Genomic DNA, 14,299 nt, shown 5'->3' with positions numbered 1-14,299 from the left:
ATCAAAATGTCCCTCATTCATCTATTATCTATTCTATCGGTTTAGGTCTTCAGCTGTGAAATTGGCTGAAGCCTTCATTGCTGTATTTTGAGCTTCATAATGTGCCCCTGATGTACGAATAAAGAACGTTTTTAAAGATTTTATTGATATCACAGTTTCATTTTCTGTTAAAGAATAATGTTCTATAAAGCTGCTTTGAAATGATGTTTGTTGTGAAAAGCGCTAAACAAATAACATAAAAATGACAATAAGTGACGATAATAAGTTGCTGTTTTATTCAAACATGGAGAAGAGGGTGTACAAATGCGGTAAAATTGTCAAAATCATTTCAGCATCACAGAACTTTAACAATGACTGATTACATAAAAGCAAAAAGTGAAATAATAGACTAAAATTGATCATAGATCAAAATCCACTTGTCTCATAAATCTGATGGTTCAAGTGTTCAGTTTAAATGGCATTAAATCTCTGTCTGGTTTTAATTATTCTTATCATTAACATTATTTTGTATTTGTTTATCGGCTTACATAGAATGAGACTCAGTGAACAGCTCAAGTTTAACATCTGAGCCTGTCGTTCCACTTCCTCACATCCAGATGACATCACCACCTTAAAATTAAGCTGCTATCCTTTTATCATTGCCATTACTGCAACCCATTTCCTGTGAAGATCTTCTATTACAGGAACCATATTACTGCAGATCCATGCCAAAACAAACCTACAAAATCTCAAAATAAATCACGCATCACAGATTATATTTAAGCAGGCTGGAGCACACATTGAACAATGCCTGAGAACTTTTAACACTCATCAACAAAACAAGATCTCAGGGTAAAAAAAACTCGGCAGTTCTCCGATACGCCGTAACTTGTTCCTCGGCCACTCCTCCACTCTCTAACGGACGACAGCCACGCTTCTCCGGACGGATAAGAGGCAGTCCTCCAGCCCCTGGATGGTAGTGGCGAGAACTCTACTACGCCATATCCCTCCTCCTTCCTGGGTTTCGGCACCAGTGTAAATTAATTTAGACGTGCAAGGAGGAGGCGAGATCCGGCTTGACAATATAAATCATATTTTAATGATAAACTTAAAAGACAAAACACACAAACATGACGGACATGTCCGTAAACTCTCTATCTCTCTCGCACCATCCCCTGCATTCGACCTTTATCCCTCTCGGAGGCTTGATTAGCCTAATACGGGACAGGGTGTGTAGGATCAAGAACCAGCCCCGCCCTCCGCCCTGCCACACACATATATATATTCACTTTCAGTTTTTCACTTACACGTATCTTCATGGAAAAATTATATTGATGGATCATCAAAGTATTTCTAAAGTAAAATGAACAGTCATTAAAAATAATTGTATTTGAGCCTAATCAATGTTTCCAGAGATTATTTAGCAGAGACGGGACACTTCTATTAAAATAAATGGGAGATATTTATAATATAATAATTTATTAGTTGGCTATTTCATTTGATGTCACACAATTTTGTTTGCATAAACTCGAACGATTTCCCGGATGTCTAATGCAGAAATAGTTGTAATGCCTTGAAATATTTTCCTTTTGAAGGATTTTTGTATTTATTTTGTTATTAGAGATTTTAATACCCCTATCTATGTAGTTCTTAATTGTGTTATTTTGTTTTTAATTTATTTTATTTACTTGTAATATTTTGTATTAATATTGTATTTTTTTTACTGATTTTATTGCAATTATTGTTATTGTCATTTTGTATTTGATTACACATCTAATAACATTATAGCGTAAGTGAACAGAGCTGTTTATAATGTCTCATAACACTCATTTTGATGCTGTGAACTGTTAAATTACTATCGATTTACCATGAATTGAATCAATACATACATGAATAAACGTTCAGTGATTAGATTTAATTTATCTTGGAGCAAATGTAGGTGCTATTGCAGATGTTTTATGCTCATTTGGGAATGAGGACTGACAGTTTAATCCATAACTTGCTCTTCGAATTAATCTGAATATTTAAAAAAAAAGAGAAAGAAAATCACTGTGTTTACCCTCTCTGGGTTACTCGTGTCAGTATTACAAATGACCTGGTGTTACGGCCCCACGTGATGTTAATATGTGTCGTTTCATTTTGAGTGCTCTTTTTTTTTCTTTCGCCCTGTTTTCCTTCCGGTTTCTGTCTTTCACTTTAACTTTCGCAGGTTTAACGTTCTGGTTGGTTTTCTCCACTGCCAATCACCCGGAATAATCCGACTTGATGATGTCACAGAGTGATATATGCCCAGAACCGGAAGCCTGCAAAGATATAAAAGGGCACGCAAACACCGGGAGCTGAGCTTTAAGTGTGGAAGCGTGCTCACACTCACAAGTTGGTCTGCCAAACTCCATAAAACATTGAAGAAGAACATCGGGAGCTCCTCATTCAGATTTTTCGTATGTTTAGACTCGCTTTGATAACTTGTTTCCTTGTTAGTTTTGACTGTGATTTTGACTTTGTTGTAAACTGTAAATTTGTAATTCTTATCGTTTGTTTCTTTCTTTTGATTTATCAAACTGTTTAGCTTTGCCAGTGTGTTGCTGTTTGTTACACAACATTATCTTACAGTCCGTTGTGTTCATTCCTTCACATTTCTGAGTTATTGGATCATTTCATTGTGTTTGTGCTGGCTGGAGGAAAAGGGACATATCAATTATGTCACGTGACGCACATTGTGCACACAGAATATGTTGCTGTATATATACATTAGGTCAGGTGCAAGTGCCATCCGATCTGTTTTTTTGTTCAGTTAGTTCATATAGTTTAGATACGATGTCACGGACATTGAAGATTTTTGTTTCTACCTTTTCGTTTTTCTATTTTTGTGCCACGGTTGCAAATTGTAAATAATCCCATGTATATATTTTACTACACTGTTTTCTGTCTGGCTCATTCCCTCTCTGTGTTTTAATGGTGTGTTTTGTGCTTCGGGTGGTCTGATGTCGCCTCTTCACTCACTAGACAATAATAACCAGTGGAGGGTCGTAACACCTGTCAAATATATATATATATTTTTATAAAATCCTGCTTAAAAAACTTAAACACACATTAATTTCATAGGCTCTCATTGGAAAATAGCAAATGCATGTCAGATTTATGGCAAAAGGGCAACAGTTGCTAAGACAGGATTGGTCAGAAGCAGGGCCGGGGCCAGAAGGGTGCCACACTAAAAATGTGCTTTGACACACGACTTGAAATCCCAGCTTGCATCTTGGTGCACTGCGGCTTAACCCGTCCATGTCACACATGCTCCATAACAACGTTCTGCAATTTTTTATCCATTTGCAACCAACAATTCTCTATTATATTATATTATATTCCTAATCCTTTCACAGGTAGACTATAACTAAATTAATGCTTAATTGAGTGTTTAGAGTAAAATCCAAATAACTGATCGGTATAAAGTGTTAGTTTGTGAAATAATATTTTTTTTACAGTCTCATGAAACATCCATTCTGCTTTTTCATCTTGTGTGTAAAATATTTGTTTCATTTTATTCCTTTTTAATAGAGAAATAATTGAAAAATGTGTTTAATTTTCGGCCAGTATATTCTCTTAGTTGACGTAAAGCTCCCTTATTTTTCTCCTCGTCTGCAGCTTTTCTCAGATCCTCCAGATTCTTCACACATTCCTCTTTTCCGTCCTCCTTCAGTCTGGGAATCAAGAAATCCAGATACTGAAGAGTGAACGCGCTGTCTGCTTTCAGTGCAATCTTACACAGATTCATGATGGTGCTGTAAGCTTCATCCACCAGTTTGGACTTTTTTTGTTCAATTTCTGCCAGTCGTCTGATATTTTTCTTCTCTATGTCTGTTTTCTCCTCCTCCAGTTTCATGTTGTTTTCATGTTCATTTTTAATCTTTTCATATTCTTCTTTGTCAAATCTGGTCTCAAGCTCGTCACCAGTGCGTTCATACTCCTTTTCAAGATCTTTAAATGTCAGAGTGACTTTCTTTGTCTTTGAAACATATTTTTTGTTCTCTTTGACATGTTTGGTGTAATGACACTTCCCTGCACACACAGTACAGTTGTTGTTTTTCATGACATAACACTCTGAGAGATTATTGGGAGAGACCCACGAGCAGCCGTACAGATGACAGTTCTCCTCACAGTCAGTGCAGCAGGTCGCTTTACTGTTCCACCACCATTCATTCTCAATGGGGACTTTTTCTTTGTAAACTCTGTCGACTGTAAACTCAAAGTTTTCACAATTCTTTATTTTTTCCCTGTTCTGTTCGAGGACTTTCTGAATCTCTCTCAGTTCTTCCGTTTTTATCTCCTTCTCTTTAATTCGCTCGTTCAGGTTGGAGACACAGGCCTCGAGTCGTTTCCGCTCTATCAGAACATCTAAAGTCATCTTGAGACTTTTTCTGTTGTTTTCATCCAGTAGTGAAAATAATTGATCCATGCTTTCCTCTCCCAGTTCCCAAGCTGATTTAAAAACATGATTATACTGTCTGTCTCTTGTCTCTTTCTGACGGTTGTTGAATAAGAAATGAACAGGCTGATTGTCTTCATCTCTTCTGCAGGGGATCTCAGCTGTGTTAATGGCATTTATTGCATCTGTTGGTGGTCCTCCATCTGAATATGTGAGTAAGAACACAATGTTGTTCTCAATATCTCGACTAAACAGAGACAGAACTGAGTGGAAGATGTAAAACTCTTTTCCAGAGAGACGATTCTGAGACGCATTCATCACAAAACAAACTGCGTCAATAAACTTTATCCCAAACTCACTTGAAAATAATTTGGTCAGATATTCAGCAACCTCTCCATCTTTCTCAGATCCTTCAGTGTGTGCATATCCTGGAGTATCAATAATGGTGAGAGATATTGGGTTCTCATCATCAAACACCTCATAGACAGTGATTGCAGATGTTTGGGATTTAGTTTGATCTTTTTGTTCTTGTTCTTCTGTGATCTCATAAAACTTTTCATCCTCAAACTTCACCCCCAGTAAATAGCTGACCATGGTGTTGATGATGGTGGTCTTTCCAGTACAAGTTTCTCCCACCATCAGTAAGACTTTGTTTTGCTTTCTTCTGTCTTTTCGTCCATATGTCCACAGTCTGACCTTTCCATCAGACCCATCAAAGTTTGTTCTTTCTGTGTTCAGACGGTACTGTGCTGGAGGGCTGGGATTAATTAGACTGGCATCATGATGAGATCTGCAAAAATGAGAAATTAGCACTAGCAGGTTATGATTTTATGAGATTATGAGATAATTTAAAGAAAAACACCTTAATAGTATATTAAATACGTATATATTAATACATATTTGAGTCTCATACAGAACATCTTTAAGTTCAAGAAAGTTGTTCTTATAACACCTAGACTATATTATTGTGATGGAGTGTGTGTGTGTGTGTGTGTGTGTGTGTGTGTGTGTGTGTGTGTGTGTGTGTGTGTGTTATACATTCTCAGATTATGAAGGATAATATTTAATCCTTGTGTGGTGGTTTGTGGGTCTCATTTTCAATATTTACTGAAATGTAATTATTTTTGTAACCTGAGGTTCGTTGGTTTTGCCTCATATGTGAAGATCATGTAAAAGAACACATATGTATTTACTTTTTTATTTCTATTTACTTTATTTTATTTTTAGGAAATTTGGAATAGAGAATGGACTTCTCACTAGGCAAGGCAAGGCAAGTTTATTTATATAGCACATTTCATACACAATGGTAATTCAAAGTGCTTTACATAGAAGAGATTAAAATAAGAATAAAAAAAAATATAAGAATAATTGAAACAGATTAGAATATAAAATAAATTAAAGTACAAACAGTCGGACACACAGTGGCACAGTGCTCATTCAGTAAATGCACAGCTAAACAGATGTGTTTTGAGTCTGGATTTGAATGTGACTACTGTAGGAGCACATCTGATCTCTTCTGGAAGCTGGTTCCAGCTGCGGCTGGCATAAAAGCTAAAAGCAGACTCTCCTTGCTTAGAGTGAACCCTTGGGATTTCTAGCTGATGTGATCCTAATGATCTGAGTGATCTGTTGGGTTTATATTCAGTGAGCATATCTGCAATATATTGAGGTCCTAGCCCATTGAGTGATTTATATACCAGTAATAATACTTTAAAATCAATCCTAAATGTAACTGGGAGCCAGTGTAAAGACCTGAGGACTGGTGTGATATGTTCATATTTTCTGGTTCTGCTCAGAATCCTGGCAGCAGCATTATGTATGAGCTGCAACTGTCTTATGGTCTTTTTGGGAAGTCCAGTGAGGAGTCCATTACAATAATCCACCCTGCTGGTGATGAAAGCATGCACAAGTTTCTCCAGGTCTTGACTGGAAACAAAGCATCTAATTCTTGCAATATTTTTCAGATGATAGTATGCTGATTTAGTTATTGCTTTGACATGACTACTGAAACTGAGGTCTGACTCTAGAGACACACCAAGATTCCTGACTTGATTTTTAGTTGTTTGACCCCTAGTGTCAAGGTATGCATTCACCTTGAGAACCTCATCTTTGTTTCCAAACACAATGACTTCAGTTTTGTCTTTGTTTAACTGAAGAAAGTTTTGGCACATCCAACTGTTGACTTCATCAATGCATTGGCACAGGGAGTCAATGGGGCTGTAATCGTTAGGTGATAGGGCTAAGTAGATCTGTGTGTCGTCTGCATAGCTGTGGTAAGCAATTTGGTTCTTTCTCATTATTTGGCTCATTGGGAGCATATACAGGTTGAACAGGAGTGGTGCAAGAATTGAGCCTTGAGGGACTCCGCATGTCATGGACGTCCACTCAGACTTATGGTCTCCTATACTCACATAATAACCTCTCCCTTCTAAGTATGACCTGAACCATTTTAGGACCATCCCAGAAAGCCCCACCCAGTTTTCCAGCCTGTCAAGAAGTATGTTGTGATCGACAGTGTCAAATGCAGCACTGAGGTCGAGTAGTACCAGTTCTGATAATTTGCCTGTATCAGTATTTAAGCGAATATCGTTTATTATCTTTATGAGCGCTCTCTCTGTGCTGTGATGCGATCGGACACCAAATTGAAAATTGTCAAAGTATCCATTTGAGTTAAAGAATTTGTTCAGCTGATTGAAGACAACTTTTTCAATGATCTTGCCTATTAAGGAAGATTTGAGATCGGTCTATAGTTGCTTAATATGGTCTTATCCAGATTGCTCTTTTTCAAGAGGGGCTTGACAACTGCAGTTTTCAGGGAGTTTGGAAAACTCCCAGAGAGAAGTGAGGAGTTTATCACTTCTAAGAGATCTGCTTCTAAACAGTTGAACACACTTTTTGAAAAAAGATGTGGGAAGTGCATCAAGGGCGCAGGTTGATGTTTTAAGGTGCTGTACGTTTTCTTCCAAAATTTTGCCAACAATTTCTTTGAAATCAGACATAGTAACTACTTTCTCAGGTTGTGGTTTGATTTGTCTGACCCCAGCACAACTCAAGGATGTGCTGATCACCTTTCTGATATTATTGGTTTTCTCAGAGAAGAAAGAAGCAATCTCACTGCACTTGCTGTCTGAGAGCATTTCACTGGGAATCTGGCTTGGGGGGTTTGTCAGTCTCTCTACAGTCGCAAAAAGAGTGCGTGTGTTGTTTATGTTGCTGTTTATAATATTCGAGAAGTCTGTCTAGCTTTGCCTAGTTCCATATTAAAAGCATGGAAGCTGTCTTTGTAGATGTTATAATGGACTACAAGTTTTGTCTTCCGCCACATGCGCTCTGCTTGTCTGCATTGTCTTTTCATATTTTGCACTGCTGTTGAGTTGGTGCTTTTTGTCTGTCACTCTTCTTCCTGACTTTCACAGGAGCAATATCATCAATTACACTTTTAACTTTTGAGTTAAAAGAATCAAGGAGAAAATCAACAGAGTCAGCAGATATTGGTGTTAAAGATATAGCCTTCATAAATAGTACACTAGTGTTCTCATTTAAGCATCTCTTCTTGACAGACATAGATCTAGCTTCAATGGTAGGAGAGATCAATACATTTATTCATTTGGCAGACGCTTTTATCCAAAGCGACTTACAAAAGAGGAAAACATAAGCGAATCATCTTAAGGAGACAGTGGTACGAAAAGTGCCATATTACAAAGTTTCACTATCATCAGAATAGTATGCAAAACAGATTTAAGTGCAACAATAAATGTTTATTTTTTTAAAATTTTTTTAGTGACAGGTTAAGTGCTTTTGGAAAAGATGTGTTTTTAGCCGTTTTTTGAAGATAGAGAGTGAGTTAGCTTCCCGGATTTAGTTGGGAAGGTCATTCCACCACCGTGGTATGATGAAACTGAAAGTCCGGGAAAGTGTTTTGGTGCCTCTTTGTTTTGGTACGACAAGACGACGTTCCTTAGCCGACCGCAGGCTTCTGGTGGGAACGTAGCTCTGCATAAATGTTTTTAGGTATGCTGGAGCAGACCCAGTGACTGTTTTGTATGCCAGCATCAGGGCCTTGAATTTAGTACGTGCATGAACTGGCAGCCAGTGGAGAGAGACAAAAAGTGGTGTAACATGTGCTCTCTTAGGTTCATTAAAGACCAGACATGCTGCTGCATTCTGGATAATATGCAGGGGTCTAATAGCACATGCAGGAAGGCCTGCAATGAGAGAGTTACAGTAGTCCAGTCTAGTTATGACAAGTGACTGAACGAGCAGTTGTGTGGCATGTACAGAGAGGAAGGGTCTTATCTTCCTGATATTGTTGAGTGTAAATCTACATGATCTTGCAGTCTTTGAAATGTGGTCTGTGGAATTTAGCTCATCATCAATGGTTACCCCTAGATTTCTGACCGTCTTGGAAGGTGAAACTGTAGTTGGACCCAGCTGCACGGTGATGTTGTGTTCAACAGCAGGGTTGGCTGGAAAGACAAGGAGTTCGGTCTTGGCTGGGTTGAGTTGAAGGTGGTGTTCCTTCATTAAGGGCTGAGATGTCTGCCAGACAGGCAGCGATTCGAGCGGTCACTGTGGTGTCGTTGGGCTGGAAAGACAAATAGAGTTGCGTGTCATCAGCGTAGCAGTGGTAAGAGAAACCATGTGATTGGATGATGGGTCCCAGTGATGTTGTGTGTATGGAGAAGATAAGTGGCCCAAGCACTGATTCCTGAGGTACCCCAGTAAGTAACTGATGTGGCTTGGATACCTCCCCTCTCCAGGCTACCTCAAAGGACCTTTCTGAGAGATAAGAGTTGAACCAGTCAAGCACAGTTCCAGTGATGCCCAGTTTAAAGAGGGTGGAGAGAAGGATCTGATGGTTGACTGTGTCAAAGGCAGCAGAATGGTCCAGCAGAATCAGAACGGATGATCTGGATTCAGTTTTCGCCTGTCTCAGCGACTCAGTGACAGACAGCAAGGCAGTCTCAGTGGAGTGACCACTTTTGAAGCCTAACTGATGGTCATCCAGCAGCTTGTTCTGTGAGAGATAGGCGGAGATCTGATTGAAAACTGCCCTTTCAAGTGTTTTCGCCATGAATGGGATGAGAGAGACTGGTCTGTAGTGTTCTATCTGTGTGGGGATAAGTGCAGGTTTTTTCAGCAGTGGGGTTACTCGAGCCTTCTTAAATGTAGTGGGAAAAGTGCCTGCAAGAAGGGATGTGTTAATTATGTGTGTAAGTGCCGGTAGGATGGACGGAGAGATGGCCTGGAGAAGGTGTGATGGAATGGGGTCAAGGGAACAGGTTGTGGGGTGGTTGGAGTTTAGAGACCTCAGTGTCAGTTAAAGGAGAGAACATAGATAAAGAAGAGTTGCATACAGGAGCCAGGTGTTTGACAGGGTGTGGTGCAGTGAATGTAATGCTTATGGCTGTAACCTTATTAGGTTATATCAAAGAAAATACAGAAATTATCAGACAGTGCTACATCCTTAATAACGATCGATGAAATGTTTAGACCCTTACTGATAAGTAATTCTAGAGTGTGTCCATGATTGTGTGTGGGTCCATGTACATGCTGAGTCAGATCAAAAGTTTTTAAAACAGTTTTGATTTCTTTTGCCATATTGGTTTCTGCATTATCTATGTGAATGTTAAAATCTCCAGCAATGGCAAAACAGTCAAACTCTGAGGTAATTGTTGATAACAGTTCTGTAAAGTCCTCAGCAAAGGCTGGAGAGTATTTTGGAGGCCTGTAAATAATGATAAGTTAAATGCGTGGAGCACCTTTTAACACACTACCCAGATTTACGAAAGATGGGTAATTCCCAAATGATATTTGCTTACATTGATAGACATCTTTAAAAAGAGCAGCTAAACCCCCACCTTCTCTGCAGACACTCAAAAAAGTAAAGTTAGGAGGGGATGTTTCATTAAGGACTGTTGCACTACAGCTGTCCTCTAGTCAAGTTTCATTTAGAAACATAAAATCCAGGTTGTATGTGCTTATTAAGTCGTTGACTAGAAGGGATTTATTTTTAAGTGAGCGGATGTTTAAAAGTGCTAACTTAACATTCTTACTTTTTGTCCCCACAGCAATCTTAGTTTGGTGTGTAATAGGCACCAGATTAGATGGGTTTGCTGTACGGCTTTTAAAGGCCTTAGACTTTCTATCAAGTAATCAAACAGCAATAGAGAAAGATACAGGCACACTGGGTTCCCGCTTGTTTTGTAAACATTTGAGAAAGTTACTGTTATCATAGCGGGGACCCAACACATATCACTGAGAGCTGGTATCAGTTGTTTTTGGTTCACCTCGAGCAGATGGAGGAGGGTGCGAGCCCTGGCGTTGTGGCAGAGGTCAAAGAGCTCTCACAGGAGGAGGGGGAGGGCGAGCTGGGCCCGCAGGCTTTGGTGGTTGAGGGGCCTGCCGTTTTTTGCTTGATATCTGGGAGCTTGCAGCAAAAGAGTGGGATAGTTTGGTTCCAGCATACACCAGTTCTTCCATTTTCTCTGAGAAGCACAGATGCGGAGATGCTGGAGAGAGGGATAACGTGTCTGGTGAGAGGGGCTGTTGCTCTGGTGTTATTGGAGGCTGTAATATGCTGTCCTGGTTTCCCTGGGTGTTTTCCAGAAAGTCGTCCTTGGGTGCTGAATCTTGGAGCAGTTCTAATATGTCACAGTCTGTCTGTGGTGAGCTTTGTGGGCAGGGCTCAGCTGAGATTGTGTCCGTGAGCAGAAATTGTTGTGGCTGAGTGGTGTTATCATTGTCTTTGTGTGATTTGTCAACCGCATGTCCATTCAGGTGCTGAAGTGAAGTCCTGTGGTCATTCATACTGTGTCCAGGTGTGTGTGTGCCATTCAGATTGAGTGGATTGTCACACACTGCAGAAGGATGATTGACGGAGAAGTAGATATTGCCATCTTTTAAGTCAATGATGAGAGAATGTCTATAAATATGTTGTAGAGATGTAAAATGTGCTCTTAATTATTCATCAGAAGGTGTGGCCTTAACCTCTGATGGTGCTTTGTCTGTCATCCTTTGAAAGTCAAGTTATTTCTGTCCATGGTTATATGAAGAGAGGGATCACACTGTTTTCAATGTTTGCAGTGCTAATTGACTAAATATGGTTCAAGGAACAAAAATAAAAACTCTGGAACAAAGTTATTTTAAATTGTTCTGGAGTAAAAATTGTGTTTTTAAATGCTGGTAACTGGTTATAAATGGTTAATTTTGTTTTAATATTTTTTATGAAGGCCAAAGTGTTTATCACTGTATATTTTTGGGGCTACACCACTTTATGTTGTGCATAAAAATGAAACATGTGCTTTGATACTGAAGGAAACTGCAGCATCACACATTTCTTTGCCTAACTGCCCGTTGCGGGTGTCACATTCAGTGAATGAAGACCTTTTGAACAACTATGTATAATTACTACATATACATGCACGGCAAATCCAGATACAAGGAAAACATTATTAGAGGTAAAAAGTACATTTCTCAGTTGTTTCTGAAGTCCTTAATTCTAGTTTTTGTGTTTTTGTTTGTTTATTGATCTACATTTGCTTTTTTAATTACTTGGACTGGAGTTCTGCAGTTTTGCTCTGTCTGAGCTGTTATAGTGGACTTGTTTATATTTTTGTCTCCAGTGTAAGAAATGCCAGAATATTCTTTATCCATCATACATTTACATACATCTTGGGTAGATTACACATGAATTGTGACACTAACCTGTTCAAATGATCAGACTGGCAGACACCCGTCTCTCTGGTGTTGTTCCTCATTGTCTCTGTAAGATGTAATAAAGATCATTCATGATTTAGAGTAATAAAATAATAATGGTAATATATATATGCACACACACTGGAAAATAAAATTTTCTAAATGTTCATATCACAGCGTTCTAGGTTAGAGAGGTCGGTTTTTTTTTTATTAAAAATATTTTCATAATTTACTCACTTTCATGTTCATTAATCTCTTTCTTCTGCAGAACACAAATTAAGATTTTTAGAAGAATATTTCAGCTCTAGAGTAATATAATAATAATTACTAAATATAGATTACACTTCATTATGCCAATGCATCAAGCACAAGGAAATGTAATTGAGTTTGAAATCATGATCGTGCCAAGAGACGGCAGTGGCAAGATGTACAGTGAAAAAGGAGTTATATTTTGGTCGTTCTCACTCAAAACTGATTAGATTGATTCAGAAGACATTGATTAAATCACTGGAGTCACATGAATTACTTTTATACTGTCTTTATGTGCTTTTAGGAGCTTGAACATTTGGTCATTCACTTGCATTGTATGGACAAACACACATCATGTCTCCATTGAAAGACTTTTGTTTGAGATCCACGGAAGAAAGGAAGTAAAAAGTTTGAGACAACAAACTGTAAGTATGAGTAAATTATGAGAGAATTATAATTTTTAATTAAAAGTTTACTTTAAGGTTGTTCAAAAATGAATCATGTAATTTCTGACTTACGGTTCATGGAAGGATGTCGGTCCATGCTGTGATCTGAGGCACTGCTGTAACCACTGGAGTTATTGTCATTGATATGTTGAGACATCTTTAGGAAATAAAAATACTTCCTCTTATATCAATCATATTTATTTATTATTAAATATTGTTGATTGTTGAACACTTCTCTCCTTAAAGTAACATATTAATAAGAAAATAAAGATTCATAAGGAGCCAGATGTTATTCAAAAGTTTTTAACTTTTCTGTTTCAGATAACCTTAACCATAAATCACAGTATATTGTATATTATATCGGTTGTAAATGTCATTTTTTGGAGTAATTGTGAAATCAGGTTATTCTGTTTTAACAGTCATGAACAAATGTAATAAACAGTTGTGTAAAGAAGTCACTGTAACTTTCTCATTTCAATACATTTTATTTTCAAGTTCATCCAAAGAAAACCAATAATCTTTTATTCAAGTCAATAATTTGCACAGGAGTGGTGGTGGCGTAGTGGCTAAAGCACAGGGCTGTTAATCAGAAGGTCGTTGGTTCGAGCCCCACAGCCACCACCATTGTGTCCTTGAGCAAGGCACTTAACTCCAGGTTGTTCCGGGGGGATTGTCCCTGTAATAAGTGCACTGTAAGTCGCTTTGGATAAAAGCGTCTGCCAAATGCATAAATGTAAATGTAATAGGAAACTGACTTACCTGGAAAATGAAAAGTGATTGAATGGATTATATTGATTTTTACGCATATTCTTAACTATTCAAATATAAAAAAAAATTGTATTACATCCCCTCTGATGTGTTTGTGTCAGCATATAGTCTGTGCTTGCGATATCTCACACACTTCACAAGTCACAACAACACTTATTATGTGTCCAGTGGCATATTTCATCTTCATAATGGCATGTGTAGTTAACAGTGAGTGGTGGTTCATGACATTAATTTATTAAAGTGTAAACAGTAAACACATTAGCAGAGCTGCACAGACTCATATTCTGCCTGACAGAATAGTCTGAGTTCCTCAAACATGGATTTAATATGGACTGCAATCGGTGAACCTTCTGTGAAGCAGACATAGAGTCATTGGAACATTTATTTTACTCATGCACATTAAAAACAAATTCTGGCATGAACTTCATGTTTGCTTAAATTTGAAATATGTAATATCTGACTTTGACTTTATAAAATATGGGGTCTTTTTTTCAATGGTGATGTTGAATTTTTGGTTAATAATATTGTGGTTTTGGCCAGTTATTTTATACATAAATCTGGAATTTACAGAATCATCCCATCCTCTTGCATTTCCAGAAGGAATTGGCGATCTTCCTCAAATCCTTAAAACATTTGGAGACATACTTTGATGTATTGCATTGATTTCTTTTTCCCCTGTTAATCCTTGGTTATTAACCGTTGTGTTCTGTAAAAAACAGGTATGAGATATACCTCT

At 38.1% G+C, this 14,299-nt stretch overlaps 1 protein-coding gene across 1 annotated transcript in view; it reads right to left on the bottom strand.

Annotated features, from left to right (window-relative positions):
• Positions 1 to 252: 252 nt before the first annotated feature.
• The window catches only part of LOC127626041 (uncharacterized), a 29,024-nt gene continuing 14,977 nt past the window's right edge, over positions 253 to 14,299 (bottom strand). The window contains exons 2-4 of the mRNA XM_052101599.1: positions 12,868 to 12,952; positions 12,110 to 12,167; positions 253 to 5,192 (exon numbers count right to left, since the gene is read on the bottom strand). Coding sequence (XP_051957559.1) covers positions 3,518 to 5,192; positions 12,110 to 12,167; positions 12,868 to 12,952 — 1,818 coding nt within the window. The 3' untranslated portion in view covers positions 253 to 3,517. The remainder of the gene's footprint in view (positions 5,193 to 12,109; positions 12,168 to 12,867; positions 12,953 to 14,299) is intronic.

This window comes from Xyrauchen texanus, chromosome 1, assembly GCF_025860055.1.
Source record: "Xyrauchen texanus isolate HMW12.3.18 chromosome 1, RBS_HiC_50CHRs, whole genome shotgun sequence".
NCBI lineage: Eukaryota > Metazoa > Chordata > Actinopteri > Cypriniformes > Catostomidae > Xyrauchen > Xyrauchen texanus.
This window is presented reverse-complemented; position numbering and strand designations above follow the sequence as displayed.